The 16,891-nt window shown below is 32.4% G+C and overlaps 1 protein-coding gene and 1 pseudogene across 1 annotated transcript; both read right to left on the reverse strand.

Moving 5' to 3' along the window:
• Positions 1-1,360: 1,360 nt before the first annotated feature.
• Positions 1,361-6,723, reverse strand: LOC110708839 (bifunctional 3-dehydroquinate dehydratase/shikimate dehydrogenase, chloroplastic-like). The gene is made up of 6 exons (XM_021887062.1): positions 6,694-6,723; positions 6,343-6,575; positions 4,021-4,082; positions 3,246-3,358; positions 2,813-3,037; positions 1,361-1,783 (listed from the first exon to the last, which is right to left on the reverse strand). Exons 1-6 carry the CDS (start codon positions 6,721-6,723, stop codon positions 1,388-1,390), a joined length of 1,059 nt encoding a protein of 352 aa, XP_021742754.1. The 3' UTR covers positions 1,361-1,387.
• A 4,540-nt stretch (positions 6,724-11,263) lies between these two features.
• On the reverse strand, positions 11,264-15,622 carry LOC110708336 (annotated as a pseudogene).
• Between the last annotated feature and the right edge of the window lie 1,269 nt (positions 15,623-16,891).

Below are 16,891 nucleotides of genomic sequence, written 5' to 3' on the forward strand. Positions count from 1 at the left end.
TAATAATTGGTAAATTAATGAGTTTTCAGGGTTTACCGATGGATTTTTGTGATCAGTAAAATATTGTTTTTCTTGTTTGGCAATTAAATTATTTAAACAATTAATTCCTATAACAATCAATCATAATTAAATGTTCTAAAAAGTTTAAAAATCAATCATAATTAAATACTCGTACTTGGTAGTAGCTGATCAAACAAAGAAATTCAAGTAAACCAATCAATGACTCATTATAAAATGCCAATATGTTTATAGCAAAACTACCTATAATGCAATCAGTTACGATTACTCTTGCGCCTTTAGACTTTCCTCCATAGGCGAGTGCCTTTCCCGCACCTCCAGCTCCAACGACAACCATGACTTTATCGACCAATGGTGATTCCAGCGCTGAGCTTCCATCACTTATACCTAAGACATACAAATTTCAAATAATACAATATAATTCATGATATTGCAACTAAAAAGATACACCCTCCGCGTTCTAATAAGTGATACAATTTGATCCACACATAGTTTTAGGCAATTTAATTCACTTAAATAAAATAAGAGGTAAGTAATGTTGTTGGAGTACTAAAAAATTGTAAAAGAAAGGTAGAGATGTTTTAATAGTTTATTGAAAAGTAATAATGAATATGAGAGAAACAAAGATAGTGATGTTAATAGTTTATTGAAAAGTAATGAATATGAGCTAAAGAAACAAATATACTACCTTTGTTAACATTTATTTGCAACTCCACCCAAAACTGATCCTGAATCGGATTAGCCCAAAAGGGTGGACTGGGTGGAACACCAAAAAACAAAAACATATATACTTCGCAGTATTTGTTTAATTAACAAACAAACCTTGTAATCCTTCTTCAATAGCTGCAATGGCTCCCATGCAATCAATGTTATAGCCTATTAGTTTCCCATCAGATGGTCTTCTAATCATGCAACTTATGGTACCAATTTCCTACAAGATTAATTATGTATATAAGTTTATAGTATAATGTGATATAAATTGACAAGGGTTTTTGGAACACGGAATTGAGGAATTTGATATGATGAATTCTAAAGTGCTAATGAAAGAGTAAGAGAATTATATGCACCTTTGCAATTGGATCCACCTCGTCACAACATTTAAGTCCCGCGATCTTGTGAGGAATTGTGAAACTGCACACGAATGTCATGTGCTTTAATATACTAAGAATGAGTTCTATTTGCTTAACTAGCTAGTGATTAGACAACTAAAGATACACTTATAATTATGATTTTTATAATACATCGCAATAGTACTAACTTAGGGTTTGTTCGACAAAAGTATTTGTAGTTGTTGGCTACTAGCTTTTGAGCAGTTGTTAGCTAAAGAGGTAGATGTGAGCTGTCAATAGTCTAAAAGCTAACAGCTACCTCAAAAACTACCGTCGAAAAGACCCTTAATAGTCCAATATATGTACTTGTATCCAACGAAGTCAGGAGATGAATATGTCTCTAGAAAGTCAGAAACACTATCCACCAACAAAGGCAAATAAACGCCATTGAAACCAACAGACTTGAATGCCGCGTTGTATAGATGAGGACTCTTGCTGTGAGATATAGGATTTCCTAACACGCCAAGAACTTTGGTATCAGCCCCTATTTGCCTGAAAGTGTACAAGTCCAAGAGATCTTTTATAGTGGATTGTCCTAGGCCTGGAACTGATTCTCTACACTCAAGGGTTGCATATGTAAGGAATCCTCCAAATTTCGCGCTAAGTATCCTTGACATTAGTCCTTTCTCACCCATAACAACTCCGATCATTGGAACCTGAGAATGTAACACAAGCATTTAGCTAATCAATAAGGGCTAGTTCGTTATCACTTTTTTTTTTTTTTCCATATTTCACCACAAAAAGTATTTTTCATTACTTAGTGGTTAATTTTCAAAATTAACATATTATTATTGTGGGAATAAATTACTTATCTTTAGTTCATGATTCTATTTAAATTATATTATTTTCGAATTTATAAAATCAAGAACTGAAAACTAACAATAATATCAAACGAGCCTTAACTTTTAATTTCCACCTGATTTTGATTTGGTCATTTGTAATAGTTAATTGAAAATGATTACAATTTATACTAAATATAACATGTGTATTACCTGTTGAAAAATAATTTTAAGAGCATCAACACTCGTGGTATAATTTTATAACACGGTGCAAATATTCATTCAAATAAAAGTTGCAAATTTTTACTACATTGGTGGCATAAAACTACACCATCAAATGGTATATATCATCCCATGGTAAACTTTTGCTTCGTTCCACGTGAAACATGAACCAATCAGGTCACGCCATGTGGCCTGGTTATCATATATCTTTTATTTATTTTTTTTCAATTGCATTTTAAGAAAAATTATAAAGTCAAAAATTATGAAAAAATTATCATTGTTCATAAATTTTCAAGACATACACATAGACACCCATATTGATATAATTTTATATATTTTTGAAATCCACTTTTTTCTACCTAAATTGCTTATTTATTTAATTAACTTTATAAATAGTAATTAGTTATTTTCAATATAAAACAAAATATAATTATAATTTAATTAAGTGTATAATTCATACATGTATAGGAGAGAGAAAGTGTGTTGGTAAACTTTTTTTTCATACCATGGGTGGGGTGATTTTTGGAGAAAGTATATTGTATTGTGGTATACATGATGTGGAGGAGTGAGAAAGTGGTAGAGAGAGATGGATGGTATAAATTTTTATACCATGAGTGATGATGGTGTAATGCAATTTGTTTTCATACGTGAAAGATAACACGACGTTTGAATTGTTGCACGAACCTGAGAATAAGTAAGCAATTGCATAATACGTGCATTGTCTGTAATATCTACAGCAGTAGTTGCAATGTTTACTATATCAGCTCCAACAGCTTGTATACTTGCCAAAAGTCCTCCTAATTCGTCAAGTGACGGGGTGTTTACGAAGTTATGAGAAGAAACTATGACGGTGGTCTTAGTAAGCTCCTTTTCATCATCGTCAATGGACTTGAAAAACTCATCTGCAACCTACAAGAGCCAAATGACTAAACCTCGATAACTTGTTTAGCCAATGTATATGTCCTCCTAATTTCTCATACATTGTATATGTCCACGTATTCAACAATTGGAAACGATTTAATTTTTTTTAAAAAAAAAATCATGTGCATTAACACAATTACATCCTGCTACCATAGTACGGAGTATATAATGAGAGTTAGTAAGGGCGAAAAAGTACCTTATACTCAACATCGATGTAATCAGCTCCTAGTTCCATTGCTATATGCAATGCACTTTGGCGCATACCTTCATCACCATCGTACTGACCTCCTTCCCAATTCCCATGTTGGTCTAGAAACCAATTCAATTAAACAACTATAATCATTTTTTTTTTAATTTTTAATTTGGTGTTTAGAGAGCCAATAGCGGAGGTGATGATCGATCACATAATCTTCGTTCTGAAATCGAGAAGAAAACTCTAACCACTTGATCTATCTTTCACTCTCAAACAACTATAATCATACGTGTGTATTATTCCCTCTTATTTTATTTGTTATCCCATTTTCCAATTACAAAGCTTTAAAATGTCATTTTCATTTAATACTCCGTATTTTTTTCCTTCAAAAAAAAAAAAAAAAAAAAAAAACTCCGTATTTCTTTTTAGGAAAAATTGATAGGAATAATCTCAACTTTGCTCGATTCACCCAAAATAATCCCAACTTTGGATTATTTTTTAATAATCCGAACTTTGGATTATTTTTTCATAATCCGAACTTTGGATTATTTTTTAATAATCCGAACTTTAATGTGAATTTTCTTCTAATAGTCCCAACTGGTTTTTTGACTTGTAATAGTAAATTAATTGACACATGCTAGAGTGTAATTGGCCAAAAAGATAAATAAATTAAATTAAAAACAATAAAAAAAATAATTAACTAAAAAAACTCACCACTGCACAACCACCGTCCTTGCCCCCACCCATGGTCCCCCGCCCAACTCTCCCGCTTTGGTACCTACTTCCCCATTGCTTTCAGATCCACAATTCTCCTCGCCGGCGCTTTCCCTACCCTTACCCCTAAACCACCATAGCACAAACCCCTACTCAAAACTCAAATAGCCATTGATGATTTTGGTGAAGTTCTAGAAGAAAAGTTTCAAGGGTATAGTTCTGATTTAGAGGAGGAAGATTGTTATTGGGCTTCTGAATATTGATGGTTAATGGGCTTCTTAATGTTGATGGTAATGGTGATGATTTTGAGTATGATTTCGAGTTCGTTGATGATGATTTAGTGGGGATTTCGTGGGAGGAAAAGGGGATTTCGTGGTGGGTTGTGATGGTTAAGTGTCGACGCAGACAATAGGGGAGGGAAGCGCCGGCGAGGGTAATCGGTGGGTCTTGGCTCGACGGGGGTGGGGGCGGACCGGCGGAGGGCTGGGAGGTTTGCTGGTGGTGGTGGTTTTTTTTTTTTCATTATTTATAAATAATTTTTATATTTACTTTTCTTTTTTGGAAAGAAGAAAAAAAAAAATTATAAATAATTTTTATATTTATTTAGTTAAGTGTAGTTTTTTTGTTAAAGACTTGATATCCAAACATAAAGACTTGTCAATATGCTACTGCAGCAGTTAAGTGTAGTTTAGTAACTAATAACTAGCCTTTTGGCCCGTGCAATGTACGACTTGTTCATAGAAAATTACACTGAGAAATGAGTGAGAAAATACCAGTAAATAGTTATGAGTGTAATATGTAACTGAAAACATAATTAAAGAAATAAAAAATTTGGGACTTTAATTTGAAATGAGACTTAATTGAAAGAAGATGGAGGGACTAAAATCAAAGATACAAAATAAAAATCTTGAATTAAAGAGGGGAGATGAAGATGAAGTGTTTGATGAAAGAGTTTAGAAAAATTGTATAATTAAAATAAAAAAGGTAAAATGACATGTGGCACGTTGGGTTGAAGAAGAAGTTAGGGAAGTGTAATAGAATGATGACATATGTCTCTTTTGGTTTGCTTTTTTAAATACTAAGTATAGATTTATTTTAAGTGTTAATTAGTATTTCCTAAAAAAAAGTGTTAATTAGTATTTTTGACCAATCATGTGGTGACATGTGTAAGTTAAATTTTTTGTTAAAAAAAATTACCCATTCAACCGGTTATAGCTCACCTGGGACCATTAGAAGAAAATTCACATTAAAGTTTGGATTATTTAAAAATAATCCAAAGTTTGAATTATTTTGGGCGAATCGAACAAAGTTGGGATTACTCTTGTCAATTTATTTAAAAAAATCTTGATTAATTTTCCTCCATTTATCTAGGGAAGGTGCCAAAATTTATAATTTTTTTTTTCTATTGTTACTTTTAAACAATTTGTACTATAAGTACAATTTTTAATCATCATTATTCTCTCATCCAGCCGCTAGTCCACCAATTTTTGACTCTTTTAAAAAACTGGGACTATTTAACGTAAAATTAGAATCTTTAATTAAGTCAACGGTTGCTCTCTTCGTAAGATCTACTCTGTAATTTTATACACTATGTAACTTATTTTTTGCCCCATTTGACTGTGTACGGTATTTAAAATGCGCATTAAAACGTCTATGTTTTTATATTCACACACATAAAAATTATAAAAACGTGATATAAATAAAATATACTATGAGACGATAACGGTAATTTATCTTTTATACATTAACGGTAATTTAAGGTCAAATTATTTTGACCCCAAAAATGACAATAGGGCACAAATAAAGAGATGGAGGGAGTATGAATCAACAAATAAGATCGAAGCCTCGAAGGGATATTTACTCATATATACGCAATTAATTAACATCCCATCAATCTTCGCTAACAATTAGACTTGACTTTTTTTTGCCGGAAAATCAAAAAGTCAACGACGAAAAATGGTCAAAGGGCCCTCCTCACAAATAAAACATAAAGACCTTTTGTGCCATTTTTTTTTTAATAAAAGTGTCTTTGTCACAATAAGGCCTACTCACTTAAAAGTACCTTCTTTACAAATTTTCCATGTAATTATTATAATTTTTTTTTTAGAGAGCCATAAAAATGGGTGATGAGCCAGGATCTCTTGGAATCAGGATGAAATCAAAGCTCTAACCAATTAAGTTATCCCTCACTCTCAAAGAGTATGTAATTAACTAATTATGGATATTAAATTCAATGTAGTTGTTCTAATTTGTAAATTGTCAATTATATTTATCAAGTTTTAATTTAATTTTTTGGACAATTGTAAGTAGTTCATAGTGAAAAAGAGATGTCAGTATACAAGAGGCAGAAAAAAAAACTACTACTTTAATCAACTTAATTAAGCACCTGAAAGTAACTATAGTGGGTAAACAAGTATGTTTTAGTAAAGCTTCAAGATCATGATGTAGATTGAAGTTGTTCAAACAATCTAACCGAAGTTCAACCAAGTCGACTCCTTGCTTCTTGGCTTCCCTTACTTGAACCAGCATTTCATCAACTGTTTTAGCCAAAATCGACGTACAAATCAACGTCGAGTTTCTCCTTACATTTTCTCCTACACCAACTTCCAAGGGAGTTTCCTAGAAAAACATATATATACAAACAATGAATGTGTAAGTAAGTCTACTAAAATGGTGAAAAAAGAGCTAGAATACAACAATGTGTGTGTACACGCGCATGCTCTTAGCGAGGAGATACCAAGTTCCAGTAGCCGGAAGTAAGAATCATTGTAGTGCAAAAATGGAGGAGGATAGACAAAGAAGAGATGAGTTGATTAGAGGTTTGTTTAATGTGTACCAATTAATAACTTGGCAAAATTACTTAATTAATATAGTACTCCCTCTATCCATAATGTAATGTATGTATTTCATATAAGGTTGCCCAACATTGTTATGTTTGTTTCTAAAAAAATCTTTCTATTACACAATAATATCTTATAATTATATCGACCAATAACAACTTTTCTATTTTTTTCATATAATATATCACCCATAATTCCCCAAATTTGGTGCTACTTCTACTTTTAACTTAAATAAAGTATCCCTATATTCAAGTTTTTTCATTCAAGGGAGTAACCCCTTAGCCTTAAAAAGTGAACACAATTTTCTTCATCACATGTGGGTATTCTCATATAATTGGCTCAACACTCCCCCTCCACATGCGAGTTGTCCATAATATTGGCTCAAATCACAACACAACCCAACCTCAACTCTAATACCATGATAAACGGGCCTAGACCACATCCGCCACAAATCCTCAATTGTCCACTTTATACGTTCAATAAGGTTCCACCTCAAAACCATATGAGAATGAGGGGAGTAACCCGACCTTTAGCCTTATAAAGTGAAAAACTTTTTTATTTCTTCAATTTGGAAAACACTTCTCAACACTTTTATACTCACATGTGAGTTTGCTCGGTTGTTCACCCATTTTTTTCCCTCTTAAACGTCAATTTACACACTCATCATTTCATTAAGTTTCTGTAAAAAAAACAAATTAAATAAATTATACTGGTATTATTATATTATGAGACAGAGAAAGTACATCATTTCAAGCATGGAGCATAACAAAAGGCAGCTGAGTATTGTTAATGCGCTGAATCAGTGGTACGTGATTGTGAGACGTTAAGCAAATTATTGAGCTTAGAGCCAACCACGGCCAAGCTAAGGGGAAAAATAGGTGTAGCCTGGACCAAATGTAGGACAAGTTCATAATTTTATTGTTGATTAATGTAAATTACAATTAGTGAAAAACGTGTTTGATAATTGTTTGCAGAAATCACTAGCTTTTTGCGCATTATTTTGTTTGCTTCTCAACTTGTCTTTACCTATGAACTAACTTTACTTTGTTTCTATAGTACTATGTAATTAAAGGTAATGGATTGATGATAAGGTACTTGTGTTTTGTATCATTGGATGAGATGATGAGTTGATAACTGATGAGAAGTACAGTTTTTTGTCAAAATTTTTATAGTATGATTGTGAGAAATAGAAATGGGCATTTCTATTAGATTCAGATCGTATTAGGTGAACTAAACATAGTCAAGTATGTCATGGAAGTGAATAGAGGGAGGGGCGGCCCATTTGATGAGATTGTCTTAATTAGATGCACTTTATTGTGGTGGTTAACAAAAAGCAAGAAATTAAAGTTGTTTCCATCTGTAATCGTAATGCTTACAAGTTACAACTTCAATGACCAATTCTATTAATTAAATGTTGCTATAAACATTTGTTATTCTAAACACAAAATCTTATACGTGGTTGGCCACACAATGTGGCCATCAATTATGAGGATTACTTTGTTAGTGTTATAGGGGTTACTCGTTCAGTTTTACAAGGCTTATTTCGTCAGTATTATAAGGGTTACTTGGTCAGTATTAAAGGGGTTACCAGATCAGTGTTATAAGAGTTACTTTATTATTTTACAAGACTACGCTTTGGTGCAATAATGTACGCCTACTTTCTTTCAACCTTTGTTTAAAAAAAAAAATTAAAAAATAAACATGTTAGTCTACTCATCATATTTCATTTTAGATGACAGGTATTAGGGTCTGTTCATATTTACTTATTTTCAGTTCAGTTCAGTTCAGTTCAGTTCAGTTCAGCTCCAATCAGTTCAGTTCAGCTCTTAATTTCCCTCTCTCATAAAATATTCATTTCAGCTTAGTTCAGTTCAGTTCAGTTCAGTTCAGTTCCAATCAGTTCAGTTCAGTTCAGTTCAGCTCCAATCAGTTCAGTTCAGTTCAGTTCAGCTCAGTTCAGAAAATATGAACAGGCCCTTACTCTTTCCATCTCATAATATATTGTTTATTTCAATTTATGATCTTTAATAAAAAAAAATTGATATTATAAAGCTGTATGTACATAGGTACATTAAGACATATCCATTGAAGATAAGTAATATCTAACATGAAACATAAATTTTTGTATGAAATCTAGTGAAGCAATGATATATGACATGGCTATGTTATATGTAACTTTTTATGAAGTATTAATAAAAATTTATGGTTCAAAATAAGATAAACAGGGATGTTAGATGTAGCCAGATTCAGTGGCGGAGGGAGGGGGGTACAAGGGGGGACAGCTGAAAAAAAAATAGTTAAAACTAATTATGTGCAGCAAATACCATAAGAAAAAGGGTTTGGTTCAATGGTTTCAAGGCTTACTAGTAGTCTCCATGGTCATGGGTTCAATCCCTTTGACCAACATTTTTTTTCTTCTTATTTTTATTTCAAAGTTTTACTCTTTTCTTGCATGTTTCTTTACTTCACACATTCAATTAGAAGTAATACATAGTACTACTTAATGGCATCATGTTCTAACTTTTAAATTACCATAGTAATTTACATAATTTTTTTTTATATAAATGCATACATTACAACCCTAAATTATTGGTTATAGTAGGAACTTCGGGTAAAGGTGTTTGGTTTTATTATATATCTCAATATAAATCAAATTGTCACGGGTTTAAAAACTTTGAACCTATGGATCCGCTATTGACCAAATTTGAATAAGAAATTGTTTACTTGTTAGGATTATCGTGAATTAGAAATCACATTTGTGAATTATTTGATAATTTTGATTGTATATTACTTTCAAAACAAAAATGAATATTTGAAGGTGAAGTTGTTATTGTAAATATGCTTTTTTTTCAATTTTTAGACTGTATAACTAAGAAATTTGGATTTCCAGGTTGTAAAACTTATAAATATTAAGCATAGTCCCTACAATTTCTTGTATGTTTAAAAGGTTTGTCCATTTATAGAATGTACGCCACCTTTATTCCGTCCCCCTAGGTGAAAAATCCTGGCTCCGCCACTGGCCAGATTGTGATTATATATGGGAAGACCATGTATGTTGTTAAAAAAAAAATTTAAAAAAAATAAAAATTGAACGTACTCTTTATATCAACTTTAATTCAATGTCATTCTCAAGCTAATAAAATTTCCTTGAAAATTAAACAAATTACAAAGTGCTGATTTGTGATTTATAATTTGTGATTATAGATTGATTTAGTTAATGCAAGCAATAATGTATCTTCCCATATTATCTTCTTTTCCCACAAAACCATTCAACTATATATGTCTACTTTATTACGAAGTATTATGAATTTGCTTCATGGTGTTTGTGGTTAGATGATGGCGAAGGTGACAGTAGTCATGATAAAAGTCAATGGAGGATGGGTCCCAAACTCTCAATTCAGTTGTAGAAGTAGTTTTCGTAATTACAATGGTTTAATGACTATGTCCCTCGTACAGTGTAATTATTCTAACATTAATCACCCATATTAATTAATCAATTTTTTTGACAGCTATTCATCTAACTAATACTATAACAAAACGTTGCTGACGTCATCAATTCATAAAATGTCTTATATGTCAAGCTCTCAATAAAAATTTTCCCTCCAATAATTTTAGGCTATGTGATACTCCGTATGGTTATTTTATTTGACTATATTTTAACCTTATTTATACACTAAGATAAAAGTTACTCGTATATGTACACTAGCATGTTTTTTTTTTTTTTTTTTTTTTTTACTGGTCAACTTGGTGTATTATTGTTCTTTGAAGTTATGATTGGGTGAATTTGTGAGAAATTAATTAAATTGGTGGCACTAAAAGCATTGTAAGTGAAAATAAAGTTAATAAGGAGTACCAAATAGCTGTTTTACAGCTAGTTAAATCCGTTATCACAATCAATGATATAAATCAAGTATTAGCTAACTAACAAATAGGGCATAGTATAAGAAAAATTCAAAAGGAACAAATCAAATTGAAAATATGTCAATCGTCATTAGTTGAACTTTTTTTTTTTTTTTTTTTTTGAGAGCTCGTCATTAGTTGAACTTTGCTCTTAAATAAAAGAACTAACCTTTTGAAGGCAAAAGAGAACAATTTATGTGAAGCAAAACTCTATGAGAATAGAGAGACGACAGGTTACCATAACTTGCTCAACTACGCTAAAAGTTATAATAAATAATCACTACTTTGAAATTTTGCAGTTTGAGTACCCAAAATTGCTTTATGCTAAATACAAGTACAAAATATATACTTTTATTTTTTTAATTTATTTTTATACTTGCAACACATGTTCTTGACTCGTCATTTAACAGCGCAATTAAGAAAAGCAAACAAACGAATTAAGCCATAAAATTTGAATTCTAAGAACTATCAGAGGTAAAGTTATTTCAAATAATTTGTCTATTTATCTAGTCTAATATATTTCTTAAAGTATATGTCAAAGTGGTTGCAAGAATAAAAATGGAGAAGTATTATATTTAATCAACATATAATACTCTGTAATATACATGTTGTCAACAACACAATAGTATATCTTCCTCAGATAACCAATTTTTCCATAGAATCCAAAATCAATCAACAACTTTCGGGTTCATCCTCAAATTAGATCAAAACCCACCAAAAACATCATTTGGGGCTTGATTATTATCAATTAGTTGTAGTTCAAAGCCTCATTAATTTTCAGTCTCCTAGCTTAACCTAAACAATATTTGTTAACTAGCAACCTTCACCTAAATCCTGATCAAATTTTTTCGAACCTTCAATACCAACCGGCATGTCAATGAAACCCGTTTGGCTCTTCGACATAAAATCTTGGAACCTCCTGAACTAGTTTCCCCTGCACAAGTGCGGCTTGGCAAAAGATCATTAAATCCAGGATCCTTCACAACTTCAGTAAGATTCACAGCCTACATTATAAATCCAGTACCCACATCAAGTAGCAGAAAATCATAATAATAAACACCAGTGCTTTTGCTGCAATCTAAAATTTTGATTTAATTAGAATTCGACAAACTTACCCCATCAAAAGGTTGAATCGCATTATCTTCAATGCCATGCAAGTAATCTGGAAGCCAGATTTTATTGATCTCATAAGTCATTTCATGAAAATTGGAATCAAAAGAGAGAATATTTTATGATAGTGAAAGGCTCTATAAATAGATTTATCAAGTACCCGAGTATGCAAGGTCCTTAAATATCAATAGACTCCGAGGCATCAGCAAAAGAGAAAAGCTACTGTGGTTGTTCAATTGTACTGTGGATTGTTTAAAAATTTTGTGGAATAGCTTCAGATTCAGCTGTACCACCGCATTCAGATAATTGATGAGGAGTGAAATTCATTACCACAGGTGACTCAAGAGACAAGATTGATGCAGCTGGAAAGTAAGCTGGTCCATCTTGATGAGGCTGCATGATAGTGAAAAATTAAGTCCATCTAAACTACTAATGCTTACGTAGTGCATTTTTAGGCTTTCCTATGACTGAGAAAATAACATATCAAAGCATTTAAAAAAAAAAATGGTGTAAACAATAAATGATACACATTCTAAAGTGACACTAAAGGTTTATCAGGGGATTACATTAAGAGTCATTATGCTTAGTTTGTGGCTAACCCATTATTATTTCTGCAATTACTAACCTACCCCATGTATACCCGCTCCAAATCTCAAACTACCACCTACACAGGTTCACTGCCCTCTGATTGGCTCTGAAAGCCAGCCCACCACCGGACCCACTACCCCAGTTCAACCACCAATTATGTTCTTTAACCCAGTGGAATTTCAAGTGTGTTTTGTTTTGTTGCAAGTGTTCAGGAGGCAGTCGTTGATATAGGAGTAGGCAGCCAACTTCCATTTACATCAGCGGCAGTGGTGGTGGATAAGGTCTAGAGGGTAGGTTAGTAAAATGAATAAATGTGGGTTAGCCATCTAAAAGAGCAATTAGGGTATGTAATGGAATATGATTAGCTAAGGGTTCACTTTAGAAACTAAAAGTTTTTTGTTTCCACCATATGGAATTTTCAAAACTACGAGGCCACCTTGTAGAATTTCCCTAGTATCTTTAAGACATAAAATCAACAGCATAAACAACTTCTTTATTTTTAAAGTTTTAAGAATATGGTAGGCTATCAGGCAACAAAATATAGACAATTAGACACTCCCCTATTTTCTCTTCCTGATTAAAAAATATATATAAATAAAGAAAGAGGGAAAAAGGAAAGGGAACAGTTCAAGAAAAGCAAGTTTCACAGAGTTGACAATGTCAAAAATTATAGAAGGTAGTAAGATGAGATGAAACAGCGAAAATCGGCAAAAGAAAATATAGACTCAGGTTCGAACCATTATGCCTTGATCAGGCTGGTATTCATTGATGAGAACATGATTAGGGGCAGCAGGGAAAATTCCAAGCTCTACATGTATCCTTTGTGTTATCTTGGTCAGCCAAGGAGGCACTGTAAAAGTATACGAGGAGCAGTCAAATTTTATAAGGCCTAAGAAAATTTCAAAAATTTGAATTTATACTACTAGAGGCTGGAGCAAGAGAAAGCAAGATAAATCTCAGATATTAAATAATATCTCAGCTTTATCCATAATTAGAATTTGCTATTTATCTTAAAAATCATACTTTGGGACTCGCATGTCACAAGGATAAGCGACCACCACTTGCAAAAATTCATGCATTTTGTTTTAAAAACAAAATAATGAATCTTAACTTAATAACTAGGTGAAAAAAAAAAATACAAAAAAATGAATCTTAACTCAATAACTAGGTGCAAGAGTTCATTTTTTCTTTAGCAGCTTAAAAAGGTCCAAAAGATGAATATGGGCCAGGAGTTGGACCTTGATAGAACATGAATTGCAAAGTTAAATGGTTCCAAACCCAAAAGTGAAATGCATATAACTTACAGTCTTGACTAATAAGGCCCTTCTCATGAACTACACCCCCTGTAGAAGAAGATCAACAAAACATATTTAGCAACCATATAATGTTGTGCAAGAGGCAAGTGTGCGTCATATGTGCAAGATGCTATCTTTCAGTACCCCAATTCTGTAACCTCCGATTTTTAAGTGTTTTCCACTTTGAAATAGGTGCTTGATAGATCTATGAACACAAGGAGATGGAAAAAGTTAGATGTGTACTCAATGTTAACCAAACATTATATTAAAAAGTAACAAAGAAAATGGAAATATTACATGATTTAAAAGCTGTGTTTGTTCAGAATCATTAATAAATTCAGGGATGAATATAACTGTGGGCACAGAGCCAACAACAAAGCCATGCAACTTCTCATCCATTTCCATTGCTGCTCATCCAGAAAAACACTAATACAATCAGTCTAAACAAAAGAAAATAACACAAAATAACATGAATATCTACAACGAAAACCAACAAGTCAAAGTTACTCTTGCAATCTTCTTTATCACACTAATCGGCTGCCTACCTAATGCGTATCCCCCGGCCCATTCTCCACCCCCCTCCCTTTTCTGCTGGTGGCTAATCCGAAGAGGGTGTTGTACACTTGTACTAGTATTTATCTCGGGGGTAGGGAGTACTTGATGTTCATAGTGTGGCAAAATACATAAGCAGCCAAAAAATAATGTAGGGATAAGAGATGAGCTGCAATTTTACAGATTTTACGACACTACAATCAAGTAAAAGAAGCTCCTACAATAATTCTTTGAGCATGTCTAACAGGCTCAACTCATTGTCACATGAATATACCAACTTAATGTCTTATAAGCTCATGTTATTCTATCAGTCAAAAAATAAACACCCAATGTAAAGCTTGAATTACCAACACCGACCACAGCACTCTCTATACAAAAATACAAGAACATACTGATTGTGGGTTCTTCAATTACTTTAATTTAAACAAGTAACCTATCATTACAATCACTCATGTTCAATTCTGACCGAAGAGGATTCAAAAAACTGTTCATTGTTATTTATCAATGATCCGATGATAAATTACCAGTATTTTGAAGATGACCCAGCAGCCAAAATCACAAATTTACCATGAACAGCACATAAAAAAGCCATTAAAAGAAATAAAAGATTAAAAATTTACAAAACTTTCAGTCAAGCAATTCATCAAACAGGTGGTATGTCAGAGTATAAAGAGTTTTAGTAATACCAAACTCAGCAAAATTTTCGAAATTGTGGGAGTTTGCCACAGAATTAGAAGGGGTACCATACAAATGGTGTTTGAATTCGCACAATTGTTGCAGATTTATTTGTTTAATTCAAGATTATTGGTACAATTTTTTTTGGAGAAAAAAAAAATTCAAGTATAGGAAGAGTTTTGGAACTCACCAAATCTCCAGGCTATCGAAGTAAGCAACGATGAATCTCCGTCAGCAATCGCACCGGAAAAAGTAAGAGGGTGTACAAGAAAATTGCCCAAGTAAGCAGTAAGCAGAAAGCAGAGTACTTGGGAAAATCCAGTCTATCTAATTTGAAAATTGGGTTTTTATTTTTATTTTTTCATGACACTATGATATGGATAATGGTGCATGTTTTTGCGTGCTGTTATCTTTAGAATCGTCAAGTTGTAGATTAATTGCATAATAACTGTATTGTATGCCTTAATTATGTAGGAGTATATAATGTAGATTAGTGATGTATATTGGGTTTTGTATCAAGGCAAGTTATTAAGTGACGCATATATATGTGATGTCAAAAAAAAAAAATCATTGATTTATAAACAATCTCGTAGCAAATGAATCAAAGTGTGCCCGTCAAAAAAAAAAAAAAAAAAAGAATCAAAGTGTGAGATGAACATAGAAAATTAAACAATGTTACATATATATGAACATCATTATTGGTGCAAAGGTAAATATTAATGTTAGTAAACATGTATAACATTTTATTTTATTTATCCTTTCCATTCATGTAACTTTCCTGAGATACTTGATGACATTATATTACACAATATTGAAGTTCAGTAAAAGCTTAATGAAAATCTAACTCAGAGTTTGACTTAAACAGTACATATAAGACAGCTTAGGATGGATGTAAGGCCAGTTATAAGATAATAGGACTTTCACTCTTAAGAAATATGATACCATTTTTCCAACTTATCCTGCATTCGCAAGTAGTTGTAGGAATTCATTTGTTATTCTGTTGTAAACATTGCCATAGTCGAAATACAGTGTTTCAACCTGAGCGCCCCACATCTTGTGGTACCATAGAAAAGTTGAATTTGTTTATGCTTATTGACATGAAAAAAGACTTTCCTAGCTTGCATACTCTTTTTTGGCTCACCTTCTCTCTCATGAGAGTCTTGACCCTTCTTTTTCCTGGCTCCTTCTCTCACACACACACACACACACTCTCTCTCTCTCTTTCCCGAAACTTTTTCTCTCTTCCTCCCTCTATCTCATCCTCTCCTTCTCCCTTTTTCTTCCTCTCACTATCTCTTCCCCTTATCCCATTCCTCTCCCCTCTTGTCCCTCCATCCTCCATCTCTTTTAAAGCTAGCTATTTCTATGATTGTACAAACAAAACAAAACAAAACAAAAAACACTTACTGGTGAATCTAGCACGATTTTCATAGAATGATTTTATTTTGGCTCCTTATATCTCCATTTGGTACTTTTTTCTTAAAATTAGAGATGAAAATATTCAAAAATATTTACAAAAGACTTCACCCCTATTATTGAATCTAAGGTCATCCTTACCCATTTGAATATCATGGTGATAGACTATAGACAAACAAAGTGAAAATAAATTTAACACTTGCTCCATCCTCTCCTTTTGTTTTTCTTCATTTTTACACTCTTAGTCTGCAACTTATAATGATCATTAACTAATTGCTTTTTAACACTTGCTTTCATTATCACCCCTTCTAAAATGTTTATCTCTTTCGATATCCTTTATTGAAGTCCCTCAACCTTTTTCTTTCATTTTCATACTCCTAATTTCTATCCATTTCCCTGCTTCGTAACCTTTTTCACTATTAAACATTAAAAATGATCTTTTGAAGGGCTTCAAACCTCTTCCTTCCTCTATTGTCGCAAAATCTCTCTCTATCTCTTTCTCTTCCCTCTCTATATTTATGTAATTCTCCTCACGCCCTCTATAAGTAATTAGTGAATT

This window comes from Chenopodium quinoa, unplaced genomic scaffold (assembly GCF_001683475.1).
Source record: "Chenopodium quinoa cultivar QQ74 unplaced genomic scaffold, ASM168347v1, whole genome shotgun sequence".
Lineage (NCBI taxonomy): Eukaryota > Viridiplantae > Streptophyta > Magnoliopsida > Caryophyllales > Amaranthaceae > Chenopodium > Chenopodium quinoa.